The sequence below is a fragment of the Sycon ciliatum genome, chromosome 1 (assembly GCF_964019385.1).
Source record: "Sycon ciliatum chromosome 1, ocSycCili1.1, whole genome shotgun sequence".
Lineage (NCBI taxonomy): Eukaryota > Metazoa > Porifera > Calcarea > Leucosolenida > Sycettidae > Sycon > Sycon ciliatum.
In genome coordinates, this window is record NC_088643.1 from 52477460 (window position 1) to 52502075 (window position 24616).

The 24616-nt window shown below is 48.7% G+C and overlaps 4 protein-coding genes across 4 annotated transcripts; 1 reads left to right on the plus strand and 3 right to left on the minus strand.

Annotated features, from left to right (window-relative positions):
- The first annotated feature begins 666 nt into the window (after positions 1-666).
- On the plus strand, positions 667-7029 carry LOC135805413 (uncharacterized). Its single transcript, XM_065319448.1, has one exon. It carries the CDS (start codon positions 667-669, stop codon positions 7027-7029), a length of 6363 nt encoding a protein of 2120 aa, XP_065175520.1.
- Positions 7030-8047: 1018 nt separating this feature from the next.
- Positions 8048-9950, minus strand: LOC135830979 (zinc finger E-box-binding homeobox 2-like). The gene has a single exon (XM_065343223.1). The coding sequence runs from the start codon at positions 9875-9877 to the stop codon at positions 8303-8305; it is 1575 nt and encodes a 524-aa protein (XP_065199295.1). The 5' UTR covers positions 9878-9950; the 3' UTR covers positions 8048-8302.
- A 6036-nt stretch (positions 9951-15986) lies between these two features.
- On the minus strand, positions 15987-17039 carry LOC135805424 (uncharacterized). The gene has a single exon (XM_065319457.1). The coding sequence runs from the start codon at positions 17037-17039 to the stop codon at positions 15987-15989; it is 1053 nt and encodes a 350-aa protein (XP_065175529.1).
- Positions 17040-21053: 4014 nt separating this feature from the next.
- On the minus strand, positions 21054-23409 carry LOC135830981 (zinc finger protein 362-like). Its single transcript, XM_065343225.1, has one exon. It carries the CDS (start codon positions 23355-23357, stop codon positions 21792-21794), a length of 1566 nt encoding a protein of 521 aa, XP_065199297.1. The 5' UTR covers positions 23358-23409; the 3' UTR covers positions 21054-21791.
- Between the last annotated feature and the right edge of the window lie 1207 nt (positions 23410-24616).

A 24616-nucleotide genomic window follows, 5' to 3' on the forward strand; every position in this document is an offset into this window, starting at 1 on the left:
AAGAAGACTGAAAAGGCAAGACTGAAGACTCACTAATTACGTATGCTCATATCACGCATGCACGCGAAACAAGAGACAGTTTGGGGAATATCATCATACAGAGAGGAAGTACATTGTTCTACAACTCCTGCCCCTCCCCCCCCCCCCCCCTTGATGACATTATTGACATTCCACAAATATTCTGATGTTGTTTGTTTGTAGTGAGAATTCAAGTCGGCAGGAAAACCGCGAGCTCCCATGTAGGGAGCAACACACTGAGTGACTCTGTATGATTTATGTGCCTGTTTTCACTACAATCATTCTCTAGTTCTGTAGGTCACTGGTCATGTTTGGTATCACTCATGCGTGAAATCATGTGATCATCAACCCTGTTTTTCCCGGGCTTGTGCTCCTGTGCACGAGACGTATGCTTCAGATGTATGGCCTTTTTCCCGCTGCACGGCATCTCACGTGCAGAGTTTTTCCGCGTGCAGTGCTCTAGCAGCTTTGGTTTTGTTGTTGTTTGCTTTCTCCTTGTTTTGAAAAGAGTTCATGGTGAACAGTGGTTGAATCCAATTCTAAGTTTCTTCTCAGTTTTAGCAGTGTCTTATGTTTGATATTCTTAGTGCATACAGTCTTCCAGAGAAAGAAAACAAACATACTGGTCCTTCGAGCCGGATCTTCAGGATGGACGAGCAGAGTGCCATACCTGGACAGCGAGTCAGTTCAAGATCAACGAAGGGCAAGCTGCCCAAGCGATTTATTTCCTCCGACGCAGACGTCGGAAACCTAACACAGCGAAGACATGATGAGAGAGGTGTAAGGACTAGTGCATCCGAAAGAAGAATAGCCAAGGAAGTCGAGAGACTACAGGCGGAGTTGGACAAGGAAGCAGAAGTGGCGAAGTTGCGACAAGAGTCGATCGCCATCCAACTCGATCTAATGAAGAAGGCAAGCACGGTGGAAAGGGCGAAGTCTGAGTTTCGTCGCCGCTCTTCCGCATCTGCTTACAGTGAGAACAGCAGCGAAGATAGAAGTGTCTACTCACCTTCCGATTTGGACCGACCAGTGGTCGGCACAGGACGTGGGTCTACACCACAGTCAGCTGATGGACTGGTCGAACCGACAGCCACAGTTACAGACGCAGCGTATGCGTCGGGTGATGTTGAGGCAAACCCGGTGGAGATGGTGCTTGGGCAATCGCCAATAGTGCCACCCAGTGTTACTGGTTCAGCAAGTTCAGATGCTGATGACGACGAAACAGAGGTGGATAGTTGCAGCTCCGACTACAGCAGAAGGCTGCCTCTGTGGTATGTTAGAGAACTAAGGAACAGGAAGTCGAACTCAGAACTGGCAGGGGACCAGCAGCAGCAGCAACAACATGTCAGCAGATCCACACAGCAGTTTGTTGTCAGGAATCCAGGCAGACTACAGCCAACAACTACCCTGTCAAGGGCAGTAAGGACACCAGCACACCCAGTGAGCAGCAGACCAGTGCCAGCAGTGGATGCTGCTGTTCCGTCACCACCTGCTACTATCAGTGCAGTAGGCAGTAGCACCACCAGTGGAGCATCAGCAACTAGGCCGCATGGTGTGGACGGTCTCAGCGCACAGCGCGCCGTAGCCGCATCCAGTGCAGCTCCAACTCAACGCTCTGGCTTCGTGAGCCAGGCGTTCGCACCAATGACAGCACTTACAGCAGCCGCCCCTCCGTTTGTGCCGAAGCCCAGCGTGACGGTGCACGGAGCAGCTACCAGTAGTCAGCCGACAATCTCGCGTGAGGTCAGACCCGGCCTGACATACACCAGCACACCGGCGTATCCATATCAGCCTATGCCTGTACCACAGTACATGGTTTCAACAGCAGCACCCCAGTACCCGAGTAGCCAAGCACAAGCAGTACCAGCCCACCAAATCGGACAGCATCAGGGTGCCCCGACAGTGACGCCGGCCTACCGCCCGAGTGGCCACCTCAAGGCACTGAAGCTGCCCATGTTTGATGGCAATGAAGACAATTACGTGAGATGGCGGCAGAAATTCATGGGACTGGTCGGCGCAGATCCGAATGTCACAGAATACTACAAGATGGCACGCCTGAGGGAGGCTCTCGCGGGTGGCTGTGCTGAGGAGCTGATAGAAGACGTCATGGACGGGCCGGGGGCCTATCAGGCAGCCATGCAGGAGATCGAGGCCTGGTATGGTGGTGAGGATCGTCAGATCGAGCGGCACGAGCAGGAAATCATTACGTGGCCGAAGATCACTACCATGAAGGACACTGAGAAGATAAAGAAGTTCGCATTGAAGCTGCGGAGTGTCCTGGTGAACATGAGGTCATGTGGTATAACCCCTGGCCGAGAGCTCTATCTCGCTGCAACGGAGAAAGTCCCGTCGTCAATGCTGCTCAAGTACTTTGAGAAGTATGATGACCAGAAATGCGATGTACAATCATTCGCGGACTGGCTGCTTCACGTCGTGCACATGATGCGGAAGGTGGACGAGCGCCAGCGCAACAGCTACAAGAGCCAAGCAGTGTCATCCAGCAGCAGTTCGGACAAGCGCCAGGCTGCTGCAGAAAGACAATCCGCTTGTGGCAGTCAGAGGACCAAATTGTCAGAGCGCCGTCAACACTACACCCTGACAACAGCCGCCGAGAGCAGCGAGCGGAAGTCAGCCGGTACTCCGAAGAGCTGCATCAAGTGCGGTAAGCAGCATCAACTTGCAGACTGCCATGAGTTCGCGAAGATGTCAGTTGCTGAACGCTGGAGCTTCGTGAAGCCCCTCAACATCTGCATCTGTTGCCTGAGACCGGCTAAGCATCGATCGGCAGAGTGTCGCAACAAGCCCTGCGACATGTGTGGGCGGAAGCACCACAGAATGTTACACTCGGAGAGAAAGCCCAGCGAACAGGCGCCGGTAGTTAAGGCACAAACCGCCGAAGGTGACAAAGCGGGTGCACATTCGTCTGCTGCCGTCAATGTCGGAGCCAGCTGCTTCGCGAGTGACAGTCTCTCCCAGTCTCAGCACGTATCGTTCATGACAGTGCCGGTGACAGTGAAGAATGGTCCTCACGTCGTCGAGGCTACCGCACTGCTAGATTCGGCATCATCCGTCAGCTTCATCAGAGAAGACCTGGCCAAGCAGCTGAGTTACAGCGGAGATGTCGAAACACTGACGACTACCGTACTAGGTGGCAAGACCATCCGAGGTGACCGTGAGAGAGTAGCGGTTACTATCACCCGACAGGGAGGCGACGAAGAGTCTGCATTCTCTGCCTTCGTCCTTCCAACAGTGACTGGTGCCATCAAGCCTGTCGACTGGAACGCGCAGAAACAGAACTGGACGCACCTGAGCGACATCAGGTTCCCAAGGCACCAGCAGCATGCTCAGGTGGACATCCTCATTGGACTCAATGCGGCACAGCTTCACACGTCCCTGGAGGAACGGCATGGCAAGCCTGGTGACCCGCTAGCTCGGTTGACACCACTCGGGTGGGTGTGTTACGGCGCAACTGACAACTCCTATGACCAGCCCGAGATGACATGTGTTGGTGCATCTCTCGTCGGGTCTACGCAGGACCTGAGACTAGATGAACTTGTCAACAGCTTCTGGGAGTTGGAGAAGGTCGGCATGGGTGAGACATACTCAACACCTGATGAGCAACGGGCAGAACAGCTAGTGACCGAGTCGATTCAACACGATGGATCGCGTTTTGAGATGGGCATCCCGTGGAGTGCGACGAGCGGGATTCCGAGCCTCGAGTCCAACGCAAAGCAGGCTGAGCAGCGGCTTCAGTCGTTGGAGCGCTCGCTCGCCAAACGACCGGCTGTGTACGAGGCATACCGGAACGTGCTGTCAACCTACATGACGAAGCACTACATCGAAGAAGTTGAGCCCACCACAGCGGCAGAGGACGGAAGTGATCAATGGTATCTTCCCCACTTCCCAGTCGTGAGAAATGATCGCGTGACCACCAAGGTGAGAGTCGTCTTCGATGCGTCCGTCAACTGGGGAGGTACGTCTATGAACGAGGAGATGTATGCTGGCAGAAAGACACAGAACAATATTGTTCACGTCCTGCTTCGCTTCTGCCTGGAGCCGGTGGCCCTGGTCGGCGATATATCAGAGATGTTTCTGCAGATCCAGCTACGTCAACAAGACCGCAAGTACCACCGCTTCTTGTGGCGGCACGACCCGCAGCACGAGCCGAAGGTGTACCAGTTCAACCGCATCGTCTTTGGTGTAAAAGCGTCACCGTACCTGGCGGGTAGAGCTCTCGAGGAGACCTCCAACAAGTTTGGCCATCTCTACTCAGCTGACGTATCGGCCGCGGTCCACGATGACACTTACGTAGATGACCTACTCCATTCGTGTGCTGATGATGACACAGCCAAGCGTGTGCGCCTCGAGGTGAAGTCACTACTCCATGATGGTGGATTCAACATCCGCAAGTGGCTGTCCAATTCTGCAGCAGTAATGGCCGATGTTCCAGAGGAGGATCGTGCGCCAGGAGCTGTTGCCGAGGTGGGTGATCACAGTCACAGCACGCTGCCATCCACGAAGACTCTAGGTGTCACCTGGAATGCTGAGTCCGACAAGTTCCTCTTCGTCTTCTCCGGCTGCGCAGCTGAGCAGATGACCAAGAGGACAGTCCTGAAGGAGATGTCCACAGTATTCGACCCGCGAGGACAGATCTGCCCGTTCACGATTCGCTCGCGGATGATGTTCCAGCAGCTATGCATCAAAGGGTATGGCTGGGACGATCAACTGGACGAGCATGATGCCAAGGCTTGGACGCAATGGTTCTCGGAGCTACCCTCACTCTCAGCAGTCCAAGTCGACCGGTGTTTCAAGGTGGCCACTCTCGACCCCTCCATTGCTGAGATCCAAGTGCACACGTTCACCGACGCATCTGATGGAGCGTACGCTGCTGCTACGTACATACGGTGCCAGTATCCAGACGGAACGGTGAAGACGACGCTAGCCCTGGCGAAGGCGAGACCATCTCCAATCCGCAAGCTCTCCATCCCAAAGTTGGAGCTGAAGGCAGCGGTCCTCGGCACGAAGCTGAGCCTCGAGGTGGAGAAAGCACTCAACCTGCCAGTCCGAGACCATGTATTCTGGACGGACAGTATGAACGTGCTGTATTGGGTCAGATCTCACAGCCGGAAGTTTCAGACCGACATCGGGAACAAAATCTCCGAGATTCACGCCGCTACCTCTGGAGCTCAATGGCGTCATATCCCGGGCCGACTCAACCCCGCAGACCTGCCAAGTCGTGGATTGACAGCGGAGAAGCTAGCTGACAATGAAGTCTGGTGGTCCGGACCGGAGTTCCTGTCGTCGCCTCCCGATCAGTGGCCAATTCGAGAGATCACTGTGCCATCATACGTCGGTGGAGAGACGAAGCGAGCCCTGGCATCTGCGTTTGTCACAACAGCAGCGGAGCCTGCACAGTCTCGCTTGTCACCAGCCAGGTACTCGTCATGGAAGAGACTTCTTCGCGTGACGTGCTGGTGCCTTCGTTTCCTCCGCAACTGCAAGCAGGCAGCTGGATCAACCAAAACCAGTGCACCTGCCACATCAGATGGATTGCTGCAACCTCTCCCAGCCAGCAGCACAGAGGGGAGTTGCGACTGCAGCGGCAGTTGTGTTCCAGTACCGGAGCTGTCGGCTGAGGAGATGGTACTTTCAGCGAGGTACTGGCTCTCCGTTTCTCAACGCGAGTCCTATGGGCGCACCATCAGCCGTCTTGAGCGTGGCCAACCACTTGAGAATGGCGATCCGCTGCTGCCACTGAATCCAGAACTGGATACAAGTCAGCATCCTGCAGTGCTGATAGTCGGCGGACGGCTCGATAATGCTAGCACGAAGGTTACGGCATGCACACGCCGGCCCGTGATTCTCCCACCTAAGCACCAGATCACCTCACTCGTCATAGCATCGGAGGATGAGAAGTGTCATCACGAATTCGGAGTCAACTATCTACTCGCAAATCTCCGACAACGCTATTGGATCGTCCGCGGGAAGCAGGCAGTGAAGTCGCATCGACACGGTTGCAACGGCTGCAGACGACGGTGGAACAGGCCAGCATCCCAACTCATGGGACAGCTTCCTGAGCAGCGTGTCGCTATCACTGAACGAGTGTTCTCTGGCGTTGGCGTGGACTACGCCGGGCCGTTCTCGACAAGGCAAGGCCGTGGACGAAGCCGTGCCAAGCGTTATCTCTGCCTATTTACGTGTCTGGAGACACGTGCGTGTCATTTGGAAATGGCTTACGACATGACGGCGCAGGGGTTCTTGATGTGTTTCTCCCGATTCTGTAAGAGGCGAGGCACACCGAAGGATGTCGTCTCTGACAACGGCACCAATTTTGTCGCTACTGAAGCAGAGCTGCGAGACGCCGTGGAAGAGCTGGAGCACTCTGAAGATGTTGCGACAGACATGGCGTCAAACAAGATCAACTGGAGATTTAATCCACCAAGCGCGCCACATCACGGAGGTGTGTTCGAGTCTATGATCAAGCTGGCGAAGCGTGCAGTGTACGCCGTTCTCGAAAATGGAGTGTGCAGTGATGAAGAGCTTGCGACCGCATTCGTTCATGCGGAGGCTATGCTGAGCGCCCGACCTCTTACGAGTATCAGTGACGATGCCGAGGATCTAGAGCCGCTAACGCCACTGCACTTCCTCGTGGGTCATCGCGATATCCACCACGCCATCGATCATCTGGAGCCTGACGGACAGCCTGATCCACATGACAGGTGGAGAGTTGTACAGCGCCTAACTCAAGACGTCTGGCGAAGGTTGGTGAAGGAGGTGGTTCCAACGTTGAACGTCCGGCAGAAGTGGCAGCAGAAGAAACGCAACATCAAGGTGGGCGATGTCGTCATCTGTGTTGACGCACACACCCCTAGAAGTACCTGGCCACTCGGTCGAGTGGTTGCTGTATACCCGGCTGAGGACGGTTGTGTACGCGTAGTGGATGTCAAGATCCGCAAGCGGGTGTACCGACGTGCTATCAATGTCCTGATTCCACTCGAGAGTGAGCAGTGAACTGTTAGCAGTAGTGAACAGTTTCGCTCCGTGTGAACTGCTAGCAGCAACGAACAGTATTGTACAGCAAAGTGACATGTTCTTAAGGAACATTGATATGGTCATGCACCCGACTTGGAGATCATTATCTGCTGTTTTTCTCATCATCTTAAAATTCAAAATTGTTCTTAGGTGACAGTCCAATTCTCCGGCGTTGGCCGTTCCACTCAAGTTTGGTGCAGCGTTCAATCCATGCTATACATGTAGTGTGATCTCTTCTGTTTACGTTAGCTTGCTCTTATCCGTCAACCATAGTTCTGCCTTATTCGAGCAAAGAGGGGAGAAATGTATGATTTATGTGTCTGTTTTCACTACAATCATTCTCTAGTTCTGTAGGTCATGTATGGTATCACTCATGCGTGAAATCATGTGATCATCAACCCTGTTTTTCCCGGGCTTGTGCTCCTGTGCACGAGACGTATGCTTCAGATGTATGGCCTTTTTCCCGCTGCACGGCATCTCACGTGCAGAGTTTTTCCGCGTGCAGTGCTCTAGCAGCTTTGGTTTTGTTGTTGTTTGCTTTCTCCTTGTTTTGAAAAGAGTTCATGGTGAACAGTGGTTGAATCTAATTCTAAGTTTCTTCTCAGTTTTAGCAGTGTCTTATGTTTGATATTCTTAGTGCATACAGTCTTCCAGAGAAAGAAAACAAACAGACTCTTCCCCTGTTTCTTTGTTTGTTTACTTTATTTGAATTCACAAATCCAAAACGGATACATTGAATAAACGACCAAAACGTTCCACATACACAACAGCAACAGGAAAGACAGCAAAAGAGAAAAGCCATAAACCAACAAGGTGACATTGTAGCAAAACTCTACACACCAAAAATGCGACTAAAACTATACGCGAGACAAGAGACGCGGGTAATTTCATCATTCAGAAAACCAACACATCGTTCTACAACAATATAATACCCTGTACATATGCTGTTTTGCAATAATATATCAATCAAAGACGTGAGGGTGTTGATAGCGGAGGGTGTTGATAGCGGAGGGTGTTAGGATGACTGCAGCAGCAAATGCAGTTTAGGCCAGGATACTACATGTACACACACACTTGTCAGATCATTCTATTGCTCAAATTCCACACAGTGCACGCCAGCACAGAAATCATGTTTCCAAAAACGTACACCCCTATAACATCATTTCCTGGCGCTGTTATCTTCTGATTTGGTGCTCCTTCCGACATTGTCGTGTTTGAACTGGAGATGCTGGTCCAGTGGAGCAGTGTCTGTTTAGTTGCATCCACTGGCAGGTTTGGTTTGCTTCTTGATATTTGCCTTGTGGGTACGCACATGGCGGTTGCGATCGCCGGACTGTGAGAATGCCTGTTCACAGCCCGGGATTGTGCACATATATGGTTTGTAACCTGTGTGTGTTCTCTTGTGCACAGTTAGATGACACTTACACTGGAAGGTTTTTCCACACTCTATGCACTCATATGGTCTCTCACCTGTGTGTGTTCTTTTGTGCACATTTAGATTATACTTCCTCTTGAAGGTTTTTCCACACTCTATGCAAGGATATGGCCTCTCGCCAGTGTGCACCGATATGTGTCTTTTGAAGTCCGACGGACGCGAGAAACTCTTTTTGCATTCCGAGCAAACTAGTTTGGCGTTGGCAGATTTTGCAGGTTCTTTACTCGACGGCTGCTGTCCAAGTAAGTTACTCTGTGGTAGTGGCTCGCTGAAGTCGTGTTGATATGGTGGCATTACTTGTAACCTGGGAATATCTGGCAGCTTGTGATCTTGCTGTTGTTGTCGTTGTTGTTGCAGGCCCCTTGCTAGTGATGGTGATAGGAACACTCTGCTACCACGCGATGGCGCAAACACATCTTGATGTAATCCTGTATTTACATCGGAGCGCATGGCGGTAGAGACTTTTGGCAGGTAGGGAAAGATTGCTGCATCACCCAAGTCGTTGAGTAGGTTAGGCTGAAGGAGTGGTTCCGCCGGACTTGGGTTTAAGGCGAATCGTGCCGCTGAGTTATCAGGTTCTTTCATTGACGGCTGTTGCCCGAGTAAGGTGCTCTGTGGAAGTGGCTCACTGAGGTCGTGACGACGACTTGGTGGCATTTCCGGTAAACTTGGAATATATTGTCGTCCTTGGCCTGGCACTGCCATCGCATTCTTGTCACCAGTAGGCGCAAACACATCATGAGGGAATCCTATATTTCCAAATGAGCTGACGCCTATAGAAACTTCTGGCGGGAACGGAAAGAGTGTTGCATCACTGAAACTGTTGGAATTATGCTGGTTATCCTGCATTAGGCTATGCGGAAGGATCGGTGCCGCCTGACCTTGGTGGAAGGAGAATTTTGTCGCTGGGGTTTCAGGTTCTTTCATTGATGGCTGCTTTCCGAATACGTTACTCTGTGGTAGTGACTGGCTGAGGTCGTGTGGACTTGGTAGCAAGTCAAGCAAGCCGGGAATATTTGGCGGCTGGAGATGCTGTCGTCTTGGCTGTAAGGCCATTGCTGGCGCTGGTGCTGCCATCAACTTACTATCACCCAAAGGCGCAAACGCATCATGATGTACGAGTCGTGTGTTCACATTGGAGCCCATGCCCGTAAAGACTTCTGGCAAGGAGGGCAAAATTAATCCATCAAACAAGTTGTCATAGGGCTCGTGATCCTTAAGCTGAAGATTTGGTGCCTCCAAACTTTGTAGGTAGGAGAATGGTGTCGATGCGCTGCGTGATTGGTCTTGTGGAACCAAAGCGTCGTGAGCGTAGGGGTTTGACGCTACACCACTCTGACTGAGTTGATCAAAGGTAAAATGACTCATCCTGCCTTCTTTGCTATTGTCCATGGCAAAGACTAAAATTCACAAGTTGAAACAGAAACAAATTGGAGAGGTTCTGAACAACGGTGCCAGTGAATATGCAGGAATCTGGGTGGTGGTACGAGTTAATAGGAAGTTGATGGTGATGAGAAACGACGTTGAGGTGAAGGTGGAAATGTCTCTCAGTTAGTGGTGCTGGATTTTAGCATGGTGAGTGTTGCGGATAGATACAGGTGAGAAAGGATAATTGTTAGGGGTGTAGGTGTGTAGTTTAACGATAGCCTAGGTGTTCGTGTGCGTGGAAGATAGACGTTGCAAATGTGGCAAGTCATGCACGAAAGGATATGTGTGTCAGGGTGATGGTGTGCTGCAGTAGTCTGCCATCAGCTGAAGGCGGGTGAGAAGTGGTAATCTGGGCTAAAATGGAGAGGCTGTGATTGAAAGTAGAATAGAGATTCACGTGTGCAATGTGGTTGTGCATGCACTTTTGCAGCATTGTGTAGTTTTTTCATTTGGAGAGAGAGAGAGGGGGGGGGTAGCCATGATAATAATCATACTCTTTGAGGTGTCGTTCGCTTGCTTCTTGCCATAAATCACACTGAACACATCTCCTGTGTTAGGCTAAGTCAGCACTCACATGCATGGTTATCTGCCAATCTGTGCAGTTTTCTACCTGAAGAGTTGAGGTATTACTCTCGACATAACGTTAAGTTAGATTAGAGAGGTTCTGAAAAACGAAAATGTTTTTGTTTTGTTTGTTTGTTTGTTTATTTAGAGTCGAGGAACAAACAGGCAAATTTGCCTAATTTCATTATATCGACTAAAAAGGAGAATAAAGTATGAAAAGCCAATGAAGGTAATGATACTGAGTAGAGTGGGTAATGACGTATTAAAAGCAAGTTAGGCCAGTAAAGGAAATGATAATATAATGCGTGCAAACCTTTGTTCTACATCATGAAGTGATCGAGTAACTTCGCACGAACTTTCGCAACTTTGTACTCGCCACTTGTACTTGTTGTCTTGGTGGTATGGCAAGTAACCTGGAAATATGTGGCGACTGGATATGTTGTCTTCCTCGGTGTAAGACCATTGCTGGCTCTGGTGCTGATATCACATTACTGTAACTCAAAGGCGCAAACACATCATGATGTGCGAGTCCTGCATTTACAATGCAGCTCTTGCATGTGGAAACAGCACGGCATCAACCTGAGACTCTTACCCTATTGACCATGACTTGTCACTTTTGCCAATTCTACCTTCCACGCACACCAACACCTATTGCCAGTCTGCAATCTGACCATTTACGTTTTCTCACCTGCATCGATCCTCAACACTTACCACCCACAACTTCAGCACCACTACCTGAGAAATATTCTCACCTGCATCTTGCCACTGAATCTCATCACCATCATCTACTTTTAAACCATTTAAAAAAAAACTCTATACATCACCGAGAATCCTGCGTATTCACTACAATTGCTGGTCAGAATTTCGAATATTTCTTTATGTTTCGACTTGTGTACCAATTCTTGGCCATGGACAATAGCCATGCACTCAGGATGAGCTATCATAGTTTGCCTTGGATCAACTCAGTCAGAGTAATGAAGCGGCAGGTACCTACACTCATAATAGATTGGTTCAACCAGGGAGTCGTAATATACCGGGAGGCGACACGCCACACATTTCACGATCCGAGGATTGCTGCACTCGACCCGCGAAATTTGATGCGTGATTGAAACGTCGTCGTCATCTTCTTTTTCTCAATTGTTTTTGCTATGCTTCGAGACCTATTCTGGATCTCCAGAGCGAAAGCTGGTTGTTTCTGATACGAACTACGAATTACCTTAGGTTGAGCCGAGGCTTTTAATTTTTTTTGGGAAGTTCACTGCTTTGGAGACGAGGGAATGTCAAGGTAAGTTAGTCACGAAATGTACTCAAATTTGAATTGAGTAAGTGCGAATGACACCCTGTTTTCGGAATAGTTCTACACTAAACACACCATGCCCATGGCCCCTTCATGTTGTCCAAGTTCCATTCTCGGTTTGTGTGAAGTTTCGAGATGAAGATCGATGATGCACTCACCTTTTCATGGAAGGGAAAAAATGTAGCATATCAAACAGAATCTATGCAGCATTTGATGCCACTATCCTCATTCTTCTGCATTCAAAGTGTTTCACATTATGGTCCATGAACTACACACAATATTTGTCATTTCTTAACTGTTCATAGCTGTTCATACTTGAAGTAACTGTGTTCTGAACACATTGCCTTCAGGAAACGTAAGGCCGAGTCGCCTGACCGACTTAGCAAAGTTCTCTGCGACGAAAGTCACACTATCGGCAAATGCACTCAAGGCGAATACCCGTAAATACCCTGTATACTGCTTGATCCACTTATCACAGAAGCATACACACACACGCACGCACACACACACCATGCATACGCCCGTCGCAAGAGAAGAACGCTAGTCTGCAAATGCACTGGATGTGCACCCACAGATTTTCTCTTATAGCAACGATAGCGAACAAGATCTGAATGAGAGAGATCAGGACTTGCATCAGATAACTGTATAATCCACACAACTGGCAAAGCCATGTGAATCGACCACCAATGCACAACACACATACACCTTTGGACCTTTGGATGCCCATTGCTCCGTGCAATGATAGTGTTAGGACTGGTACAGTCACACTTAAACGATCGGAGCAAGTCGACACGACAAGGAATCTCAAAGGTTCGGGATAGGATAAGGTAAGAAAGACCAAGCAAGGCGAGCACGACAAGGCTAGACAGGGCTAGAAGGGGGAGAGCAAATGCTCCAGCAAGAGCTTATCTAGGGCCTGGGTAGCTAAAGCGCGAGTCCAGCTACCCAGGCCAAAGAAAGAAAAGATTAGGAAAAGCAACCAGGGTGAGTACGAGGCTGTGAAGGTGAGTACGTCGAGTGAATGTGAGTGCGCGCCCTAAGGCTGTCATCACACCATGGTACAAAGCGCTGCGTCTACGTCCACGTAAGGAGGTTTTGGTCGGTTGCCATGATGATCCATATACGGACTGAAAACGGGAGGAGAGGAAACGGGAAACGTAGACGTGGTAGGAGAGGGGGGGTATACCTGGTTTTTGTACTAAAACGGATGAACGGGCGTAGCTTTCCCTGTCTTTTTCAAAGCAACCTTGTACGTGCGTTTGCATTTTCAAATTATTTCTCCAACGATTCCGCCATGCCTCTCCGAGTGTTCTCTGATGAACAAGAAGCCCATTTCATCCAAGTGTGGCATGATGTGTTGTCAGCTGCACAAGGGCAGATGCTAACTCTATTGGACAAACATCGCCAGGCAGCAGCCAAGATGACGGCATTTTCTGTGCAGAGAGGGTTGCCGGAAGTCACTGTTGACCAGTGCAAGAACAAGCTGGACAATATGAAGAAAAAGGCCAAGCAAGCCTACGCCAAGGTCCGGATTCTCCAGCAATCTGGAAACGCTGTAGTAGATCCCGGAGATCTTGAGGTAATTTCACGATGTTTCTCTCGCCAATCAATATTGCTTTTTCACCAGCAGGAGGAATGATGTTGATATTGTAATAGAGTTTGCCCCTCCTTGTTATCATTAGTTGTTGTGTCTTGTTCCCACGGGCCACGGCGGGTGTTTCATTGGAAATGCATTATGTAAAAATCCCTTGTTTCAGTTATTTCGGTGTGTGTGATCTTGTGCTTGGTATGTGTTTGCACACTCGACCACAAAGCACTGTAGTTTTCCTTCTAGATAGAGGAGAGGAAGAAAGAGAGAACCCTACTTGTCTCTAATTTCTTGAAGTTTGAGGCTTCACAGGGCCGAAAAAGTCCATGCGTAGCCAAATGTGGACCAGAAGAGTGCCCTGGGTTCAACCGTTAGAATACCCAGGCGGGACCGGGAAAGGACAAGGGAAGCCAAAAGGGGGACCGAGTGCATATGTTGCCAAATGTGCACCTGAAATGAGTGCATATGTGGTACAACCAGAACCTGAAATGGGCATGGGTAGCCATTTGGGTGATGCATTCTCTGCAAGGGGTGATAGAATGCTTTCATTTGGGGCACGCATTCTGTGTAAATGTATTATAACGCATTGGGTAACATATTTCTCTTTTCTACTTCTTCTTTTTCATGTTTGTATCCAGGCTGCCGTGGGAAAGTGGGCCAATTTTGCGGTTTGGAACCAGCTATTCCTTACAAACCCCAACCTAGGAGCTGGAGGGATGTCCTTGGACACTGTATCCTCCGATGATGATACCATTGTTCTCGGCACCCAGACGCAGTACACGGCGGCATCAGGTGCATCTATGCCTCCCCGACCCTTGACCGCGTCAAGTCCATCAATGCCTCCGCGAACATTGCCCGCACCAAGTGCATCTATGCCTCCCCAAACCTTGACCGCGTCAAGTACATCTATGCCTCCGCGAACATTGCCCGGGCCAAGTGCATCAAGGGTGGCCCGGTCATCAGTGGCAAGCAGCACATCGTCAGCAGGTGTTTCCTCGCCAGTACCAGGCAGTGCACAGTCATCAAGGTCTGCGCGCCTAGGTCGGTCCATGTCGGACCACCTAGACGACTCTGCACCTTTGCTGACAGCACCACGCGCGACCACCAGCAGGTCAACCGATACCACTGAAGTGGACGATGAATATGCCTCATATTTAGATGAAGCATATCCAGAAGTTAGTGAGACGCAAGCCGACTTTGGCCAAGCTGACTTGACTCAACTAGACTTACCTGTACCTGAAGCGTTGCGGCACCCGGCGCCAAACCCGATAACTGATACCAGTCGTGCACCAACTCCTGTTGTGGCTCCACAGGTGGAAGCGCTGGCCCAGAAGGAAGGGGACGTGGGCAGAGGAGCCAGGAGAAGGAGGGCTCAGACGGATTATGTGTCATCTGTAACAGATGTACAAGTTCGACTGACAGAAATCGAGCAGAACACCAGGCTGCGAGAACTGGAGTTTGAAGAGCGGCGGGTTCGTGAGCAGCGCCAGTGGCAACATGATCTTGAACAACGAAGGCAAGACTGGGAAGAGGAGAGGGAGCGACGGCGTGAACGCCATGAGCTAAGAATGGAGCGAGAAAGGAACGAGAGGGAGACCGAGAGGATGGAGAGAGAATCTCGCTTACGACGCCAGGAAATGGAATTTCAATACAATTTGTTTCACAGTGATCAAAACAACTAGTTTTTGTTTTGTTTGTTTTTTAATTCTAAGGATCCGGCCTGACCTCTAAGTCCATTGTGCTTTTGTATTATATTTCATATTTCATTGTTTGTTTCTTTGTTCCGTTTCCCTAAAATGCAGTCTGCTGTTTTGGTATTCTTCAAACGCATATTAATTGTGCAATATTTATTTCCGTGAATGTAGGCAAGATGAGGAAATTTACGTTCTCGACTGTCACAAAGCAAGAAAATCAATACTTCCCACCATCATGAAGTATGAATGTCCGTTCTTATGCCAGAAATGGTGAGGGTGTGTAGATGACAACTAGGAAAAATACCATTGATATAAAAGATGCAAACTAGGTCAGTGCTCAATTGTATTCAATGGTTGGTCTGTGCAACATAAGATGTAACGGCGAGGACTATTTACTGTGAAAGCTACTAAGTTCTTACTTTTGTTGCAGGATTTTTTTCTGATACGAAACTCGCACAAAGAAGTGTAAAAAACAAGGTAAAAAACAGAAAATAATAAGGCACCCATTTTGATAGTCCAGGGGATGGCCCACGCCTGGTAAAAAGAATAAACAGAAAAAGAAAAAAAGAAAAATAATAAGGCACCCATTTTGATAGTCCAGGGGATGGCCCACGCCTGGTAAAAAGAATAAACAGAAGAAGAAAAATAATAAGGCACCCATTTTGATAGTCCAGGGGATGGCCCACGCCTGGTAAAAAGAATAAACAGAAAAAGAAAAAAAAGAAAAATAATAAGGCACCCATTTTGATAGTCCAGGGGATGGCCCACGCCTGGTAAAAAGAATAAACAGAAAAAGAAAAAAAAGAAAAATAATAAGGCACCCATTTTGATAGTCCAGGGGATGGCCCACGCCTGGTAAAAAAGAAGAAGAAAAAAGGGAAAGCAGAAAGCAGAAGAGGTCTTGAATATTTAGAGTTGCCGATCTAACACCTAGCGCAGCATGTGGATGTACGTTGTCAGCGCCTTCCGAACAACTTCAGCACTTCCTCCTGCTCCATTGTTGGCGTCCGCTGCCTGTTCACCATCTCCCGTGTACTCAGCACGATCTGGCAACCAAGAATCGAAGAACTCAACATTGCCACGAGTGCACATATTGTGCAAAGCACTGCACAGCAAAGCTACGCGGGCAGCAAACTCTGGGTCCCTCACAAAGCTTCTTGTTAGGACAGCAAAACGACCCTTAAGTCTACCAAATGCTTGCTCGACCACCTTGCGACCTTTGTTGACAGCAGAGTTGAAGGTGGCTTGCTGTCCAGGCTGGGGTGGGTGCTTATACGCCTTGACAACGTGTTCCGAAGCTCCAAATGCAGAGTCTGCCAGTAAATAGGGCTTGATACGGTGGCCAGAAATCAGTTTCGTTGTGGATTGCAACCACGATCGAGTCTGTAACTTCCTTTTCAAACTGCTGTTATTGAAGGTATACGCATCGCCGAGCGAGCCTGCTCGGCCAACATCCACATACGTGAATATGCCATCGGCATCCACGACAGCAAGAATAATAATTGCGGGATACGACTTGTAGCACCAGTATGAGTCCCCCCATACTGATGGCTTTATTATTTTCATAAACGTGCCGTCAATGGCGCCAGCGCACATTGGTAGCTTGCAGATGCGCTTGAAGCCGCTAATGACCCGCTTCAGATCTTCTCCTTTCGGAAAAACAATTGACTTCTTGCCAAGGTGGACAGCCAACGTGTCTACACCGTCGTGCAGAATCCCATGCACAGTCGACTGTCCCACGCCAAAGAGATTCGCAAGCTCGTCCTGCGTGGTAGCGTGAGCCAGCCAATACAATAACATGGCAAGCCTCTTCTCCGAGCTCACGGCGCAACGGAATGCAGTATCCGACTTCTCCCAGAGAGCATGTGTGTCGGTGTAAATTGCATCAAACAGAGGTTTGCTGACACGGAATGTTTTAACATACTGCCTATCCAAGTAGTCCTCTGCGTCATCCTGCTTCCCTGCCTTCTGCAACGCTTGCATGACTTCCAGCCATCGTCCCTTCACCCTTTTCTCAAAGAATCCTGGGCATCCGACATTGGTGGACCAGAATCGTCGGTTGGCAGTTACGTTGTCCACTATTTTGGGATGCAGGAGCTCCCAAAGAAGGTTTCTGGCACGAGAACGGCGACGGCGGCGGCGAACTGAAATTAACTTAGGAATTTCCCAGGCCACAGATTCACTTTCTCTTGGCCAAAAGGCTTCAGCGAGGGAGCTTGCCCTGAATGCAGGGGTACGAATTTTGAATTTCAACTTTGCCAACATCCACTTCCTCCTGTCAACACCCATTCTGAATTCAAAGAAGTGGCATACTGCATCAAAACACAAGGTAATAAATCAGAACACTTGTGCTGGGCGATGCTCAAACTCAAAGAAAAGACCTGGAGGTATTTTCTACAAGAAAAATATCCTTATTTGCACTTGTTTTCTTGCAACAAGGAGACTCCCTATATGGGCTCTTGCTACTACTTTTGCACTAACTCAAAGAAAAGAGCTGGAGGTATTTTCCAAAATATCCTCATTTGCACTTGTTTTGTTGCAACAAGGAGACTCCATACATGGGCTCTTCCTACTACTTTTGCACTCTTCCGCAAAACGTGACCAAGTATACGCGGCGAGAAATGCGCCTGTGTGATGACACGACCACCCGTTTTGGATTTTGAACGTAGACGTAGACGTGAACGGGAGTCGGAAAACGTAGTGTGATGACGGCCTAAAAGGTGAGTTCGCGCCTGTAAAGGTGAGTACGAGAGTAAAGGTAAGTCCGCGCCTGAAAAGGTGAGTACGAGAGTGGAAGTGAGTGCGCGCCCGAAAAGGTGAGTACGAGAGTGAAAGTGAGTGCGCGCCCGGAAAGGTGAGTTCGCGCCTGTAAAGGTGAGTACGAGAGTGAAAGTGAGTGCGCGCCTGTAAAGGTGAGTACGAGAGTGAAAGTGAGTGCGCGCCCGAAAAGGTGAGACGAGAGTAAAAGTGAGTGCGCGCCTGTAAAGGTGAGTTCGAGGGTGCGAGTGCGTACGAGTGTGCGAGTGCGTGCATATGTGAAATCGTGAACCTAACAATAGCATCAGGAGTTGCAGTATTTCCTGTGGCGAGTGAGATCATTGGGCCGACGGAAGTCCCTGCCACAGCCGCAAATGAACACTCTACAGTCCATTCAGAAAAAAATGAACTTCTAGCTTTTGGCCATAAATGGGTCAAACGTTGAGTTTTTTTAGAATTTTTTTCTGCAATCCCATATGGAATCCTCTTCCAATTATGTTTCTGAAGTTTTTTTGTCCAAAAAGCAAGCCATAGCAAGAATAGGATTTCGGCCAGGTTTTGCCCCAAAAGCACTGAATTGGGAAAAACCATCAAAATCCAGGCCGTTTGACCCCGCCTGCAACAGTGCATTCTGCGGTTCGAACCCCAGTTCAGGCACCCTTTTTGGACCCTTTTTCAAATTTCAAAGTTCGCAGCACTGCACTGTGTACGATGAAATCACGAAAAATCGCCAAATACGGGAGCTCGCCAGAGCCAGGACCCATTTTTTTATGAATGGACTGTAGGCTTTGGCACAGCCGCACACATATACACACACACACACACACACACACACACACACATACACACACACACACGCATGCTCGTGCAACATTCACATGTCACTGCTTCAGTTGTTTTTAGCTGTGTCATATTGTGTCTTATACAGAGCTTCACTTTGGGAAAAGCTGTTGAGATGCTGGAGAGCACTTGTTGCCATGCTTGCGAAATGCCAGCACCATTGCATGCCTTCAGCTGGCACACTTCCTGGCGTAGCAGATTTCCAAAACCTGATGCCTTGTGTAACTGTGTCCTGATAACATGCAGGAATGACTCCATCGCCTCAGTAACACCCGCCTGTCTCATTGTCAGCAGTTCGCAAATTCCATGGATTATTTCACCTTCCATAGGCCTGTACACCATGGTGGCACTGCCACTCTTACATGGATCTGCACATAGGCAAAGCAAGGGTTGAGGGCGGAGGTTTACATATAATGTCAACAATTTACATACTAGGTACACACGTAATTTTCAGGACATGAATAAAATAATATCCTGTCACAGTTTCAACACTGTCACATGTCATAGTGAACACACAATGCACTGTGGGCAGACTCCCATTTTTCGGGTGAGTTTGGGGCGCTTAGTATGCTACAGATTATACATTCGTGTTCACAAGGCCAAGACGAGACCAAAAAATGCAGACGAGAGAATCTCACCAGTAGTCCACAGCTGAACATCTCCGCAACTCAGGTCACCAAGTGGATACGTGGCGTCATCTACATCTTCCACGGTGGACTCATCACTTTGGCAGGCATCTCTGTCAAGCTCCATCATCCTTTACCCCGTCAAGGCACAAACTTAGAATCACCAAATAAACTGCTGACACTCGGACGATTCCTTGGGTATTTTTTTGATTTTTGGGACCAAACAGCGAACGCATGACCTGCGCCGCTTTGACCTCATGGGGATTCTATATTTTTCCCTCAGCACTCGTGCCCGAGCTGAGTCAATCATCCGACGCGGTTGTGCATCTCGTGTGGCCTCCCGGTATTTTACGACTCCCTGGGTTCAACCGAAGACCAATCACACTGTGCACGGACACCATTCTCCTACCTCCGAAGTACGACTGAATGCACCAATTAGGTCCCGGCAGATAATGCTGGAGAATTTGATGGATTCTGCTTTTCAATATACTCGCATTCTGCTCCAAAAAAGCACTGATAATGCTTGAATTCTGAATATACAAGATCCACAGAATTATTATTACTCAGCAGGCAAAGGCGTGGTAGCTGGAAGAAAAAACCCCGAACATGATTGTTATACGTAACTATTATGTTGGCATCAATTATTTGTTCTATTTATCGCATGATTGTACTCGGCTCACACACATGTACATGTACATGTGTGTAATAAGCTGGGCCGCAAGTCACACAATCATCATGCCGCCTGTGTTTGGACCACAAGCATGGCATAGGGGATACACTCATGTATTCAAGTACAATGTACATGAACAGTGCCGCGTCGCTTCACTGTACACAAATGCATGCAATGCACGTACACTGTTTTTTTTGGATGGCTGTATTTTTATTTTTTTCGCCCTCCCTCATTGATTTCATCGAATAAGGTGACGCGAAACATAGAAAAAAACGGCGTGGCCTTAGTTAGTTTTCTCCAAAACGTACGGGATTATGCTAGCGTAATGCTAGTTTCCAGAATGTGCTAAATATGCCAGATATAATGTTAGCAATGTCCGCTGGGGCCTAGCACCAATCCTTCAGCCTAACTACTTGGTGCGGGATCACCCGGGATACTAGCAGCCTGCATGACACACCACCCTTTCCGTCCTTGCCACAAGTCTCTACCGGCATTGACTCGATTGTAAATACAGAACTCGTACATCAAGATGTGTTTACGCCTCCGGGTGATAGTAATTTGATGGCAGCACCAGAGCTGCCTCTAGTGCATGTGTGCGTGTTTTTTCTTGATATTCACCCTATGCTGGTGTCTTTGTTTGAGGTTTATGAAGCTGACGAAAAATTGGTAGCAAAGAAAACGGAGGTTTTTGTTGTTAGGCGGGAGATCGGGAGAGGTTTCAAAAACATCAAAAATCGGGAGATCTTCTGGCTGATCGGGAGATTTGGAACCGCTACCAATGTCGATGGTGTCCTTTTTTGCGACCTCTTTGTACTCCGCTCTTCAGTACCTAATACCTTACAATGTCGGGATTGCATTCACTCCCCCAATAGCTTAGTTCTACCCTGCGTTTTTCATTCACGCTACGGTCTGTTTTATCTTTCTTATTTGGCTGAAGTCAGATAAAATCCGTCTGATATTCGCACTGCCGCATCCCCATTGCTATTTCGACATGCAGTACTTCGTAGAGTACCGATACATATTGTAACGGTATCACGGCCATTCGTACCCAGGGGCGCAGGACACAGGAGACAAGCAATCGGTTGTTTGCATTAACGTATTTGAACGAAGGACATGACGGGAAACCAGGGACAACAACTCCACTGGAAGGAACAAAAAGACTGAAAAAGACAAAACTGAAAACTCAAAAATCACGAATGCTCATATAACGCATCTATGCGAGGCAATAGACAGTTTGGGGAATGTCATCATGCAGAAAAACAACACATCGTTCTACATCACCTGCCCCCTTGATGACATTCTAAAAAATCAGGACACGGAACAAACGAACACCACGCTCCACATGGACAACAGTCACATGTAGCAAAAGGAACCACAGCAAAAGAGAAAACCCACAAACGAACCAGCTGACATTGTATCAAAACAAGCCAAAACTTTATGCTATTTTGTATCATATAAATCAAAGAAGTGATGGTTTTTGATCGCGGAGGGTGGAGGGATGTCTGCACCGGCAAATGCATTTTTAAGCAAGTACGAGTACACGTGTATGTATGGCGGTCTGGGTGTGGCACCATATTTTGGGAGTTGAGGGTACGAAACGTACATACCCAAATAGTAGTACTGAAGGCACACGTACACACGCACACATGTGATCAGATTCTTCTATTGCTCATATTCGGCACAGTGCGCCCCAGTGTGAAAAGCATGCCCCTGCCCATAATTGGAAATAATCTCCCGTAAACTGAAACTTCTGTCGCTGGTATCTTCTTATTTGCTGCTCCTAGATCCTGCCGACTTTGTTGTTTTTCCCTGGTGATGGGAGGGCAATTGGGCAGTCACTCTTTAGTTGCATCCACTGGCAGGTTTGGTTTGCTTCTCCATATTGGCCTTGTGGCTAGGCACATGGCAGTTGCGGTTGGAGGACTGTGAGAATGCCTGTTCACAGCCCAGGATAGTGCACTTGTACGGTTTATCACCTGTATGCGTTCTCTTGTGTCTGGTTAGTGTCGATAGCTGAGAAAAACGTGAGTTGCATCTGTCGCAATGATGTGGCTTCTCCCCGGTGTGTTTTCGGACGTGCACACTTAGACTATGCTTCCGCGTGAAGGCTCGTCCACACTCTGTGCAAGGATATGGCTTCTCGCCGGTGTGCACTGTCAAGTGTATTTTGAGCTGCGACGGACAAGAGAAACTCCTTTTGCATTGCGGGCAGACTATTTTGGGTTTGGCAATTTTTTCAAGTTCATAAGTCGACGGCTGCTGTCCAAGTAACTTACTCGGTGGTAGTGGCACGCTGAGGTCCTGGTGATGCTGTGGCATTACCTGCAGCCTGGGAATATGTGGTGGCTTGTGATGTTGTTGTTGCTGTTGTAGGCCTCTCGCTAGTGATGGTGATAGCAACACATCACTACCACGCGATGTTGCAAACACATCATGATTTAATCCTGTATTTACATCGGAGCGCATAGCGGTAGAGACTTTTGGCAGGTAGGGAAAGATTGCTGTATCACTCAAGCTGTTGAGTAGGTTAGGCTGAATGAGTGGTTCCGCCTGACCTGAGTTTAAGGAGAATGGTGTCGCTGAGTAATCAGGTTCTTTCATTGACGGCTGCTGCCCAAGTAAGGTGCTCTGTGGAAGTGGCTCACTGAGGTCGTGACGACGACTTGGTGGCATTTCCGGTAAACTTGGAATATATTGTCGTCCTTGCCTTGACACGACCATCGCATTTGTGTCACCAGTAGGCGCAAACAAATCATGAGGGAATCCTATATTTCCAAATGAGCTGACGCCTTTAGAAACTTGTGGCGGGAACGGAAAGAGTGCTGCATCACTGAAGCTGTTGGAAGTATGCTGGTTATCCGGCATTAGGTTATGCGGAAGGATCGGTTCCGTCTGACCTTGGTGGAAGAAGAATGTTGTCGCTGGGTTTTCAGGTTCTTTCATTGACGGCTGCTTTCCGAATACGTTACTCTGTGGAAGTGACTGGCTGAGGTCGTGTGGACTTGGTAGCAAATCAAGTAAGCCAGGATTATTCGGCGGATGGAGATGCTGTCGTTTTGGCAGTAACGCTATTGCTGGCGCTGGTGCTGCCGTAAACGTACTATCACCCAAAGGTACAAACGCATCATGATGTACGAGTCGTGTGTTCACATTGGAACCCATGCCCGTAAAGACTTCTGGCCAGGAGGGAAAAAGTACTCCATCAAAGAGGTTGTCATAGTGCTGGTGATCTTGAAGCTGAAGATTTGCTGCCGCCAAATTTTGTAGGTAGGAGAATGGTGTCGATGCGCCGCGTGATTGGTCTTGTGGAACTAAAGCGTCGTGAGCGTAGGGGTTTGACGCTACACCACTGTGACTGAGTTGATCAAAGGTAAACTGGCTCATCCTGCTTGCGTTGCTATTGTCCATGGCAAAGACTAAAACTCACAAGGTGAAACAGAAACAAAATTGAGAGGTTCTGAACAACGGTTGCAGTGAATATGCATGAATCTGGGTGGTGGTACGAGTTAATAGGGAGTTGATGGTAATGAGATACGATGTTGAGGTTCAGGTGGGAATGTCTCTCTGTTAGTGGTTCTGGAGTTATGCAATGTTAGTGCTGCGGATATATACAGGTGAGAAAGGGGAAATTGTTATGGGTGTAGGTGTGTAGTTCAACCATAGGTGTTGGTGTGCGTGGACGATAGACGTTGCAAATGTGGCAAGTCATTCTCGATAGGATATGTGTGTCAGGGTGATGGTGTGCTGTATTAATCTGACCATCAGCTGAAGGTGGGTGAGAAGTGGTAATCTGGGCTAATATTGAGAGGCTGTGATTGAAAGTAGTATAGAGATTGGCGTGTGCATAGCGTGTGTGAATGTACCGGAGGGGGGGGGGGGTAGCCATCATGATAATCATACTCTTTGAGGTGTCGTTCGCTTGCTTCTTGCCATAATTCACACTGAACGCATCTCCTGTTTTAGGCTAAGTCAGCACTCACATGCATGGCTATCTGCCAATCTGTGCAGTTTTCTACCTGAAGAGTTGAGGTATTTCTCTCGACTCTCAGCTTCAAAATAGCACTGATAGTGCTTGAATTCCGCTTCGGAAAAATGGAAATAGAGGTATAGATTACTTATGTTGCAGATTGCTATCAGCATACATGTATTTGCAGCATAAGTCATTTTCTACGAAACAGAAAAGATACAAGAAGTACAGAATTATTATTACTCAGCAGGCAAAGGCGCGGTAATAAGGTTCGGGCGGATTTTGCTCGCGAAATCATGGAATAGTGCCTTCATGTATTCTCGCATTATGCTCGCAAAATCTTCATACAGTGCGTTTTTCGTACTGTACGTGCCACACCAGGAAAGTCGGGCTGCGCCGCGGGCGTGCGCTGCTAAGACTAAGAGCTGATAAGCGATTATGGACTTGGTAGATCTAATGAGTCCATAAGTAATCACAGTAATTCCATTCTTTTTCGAGCCTGCTGGCCTGGGCTGGACTCGGCAAATGGAGTTCTTTGGAACGCGCTCCATGGCATGTTCATAATCATAGCCGCTCCTTCATCCTGATCCAACTTTATCAATGGATCAGTGTCTACTTCCTTATCGCTCCATCTTTTGGAGACGCTATCGCTACAGCCTGAGGCACAACGAGAAAACTCCTCTTCGTCTGTCTCTGTCGT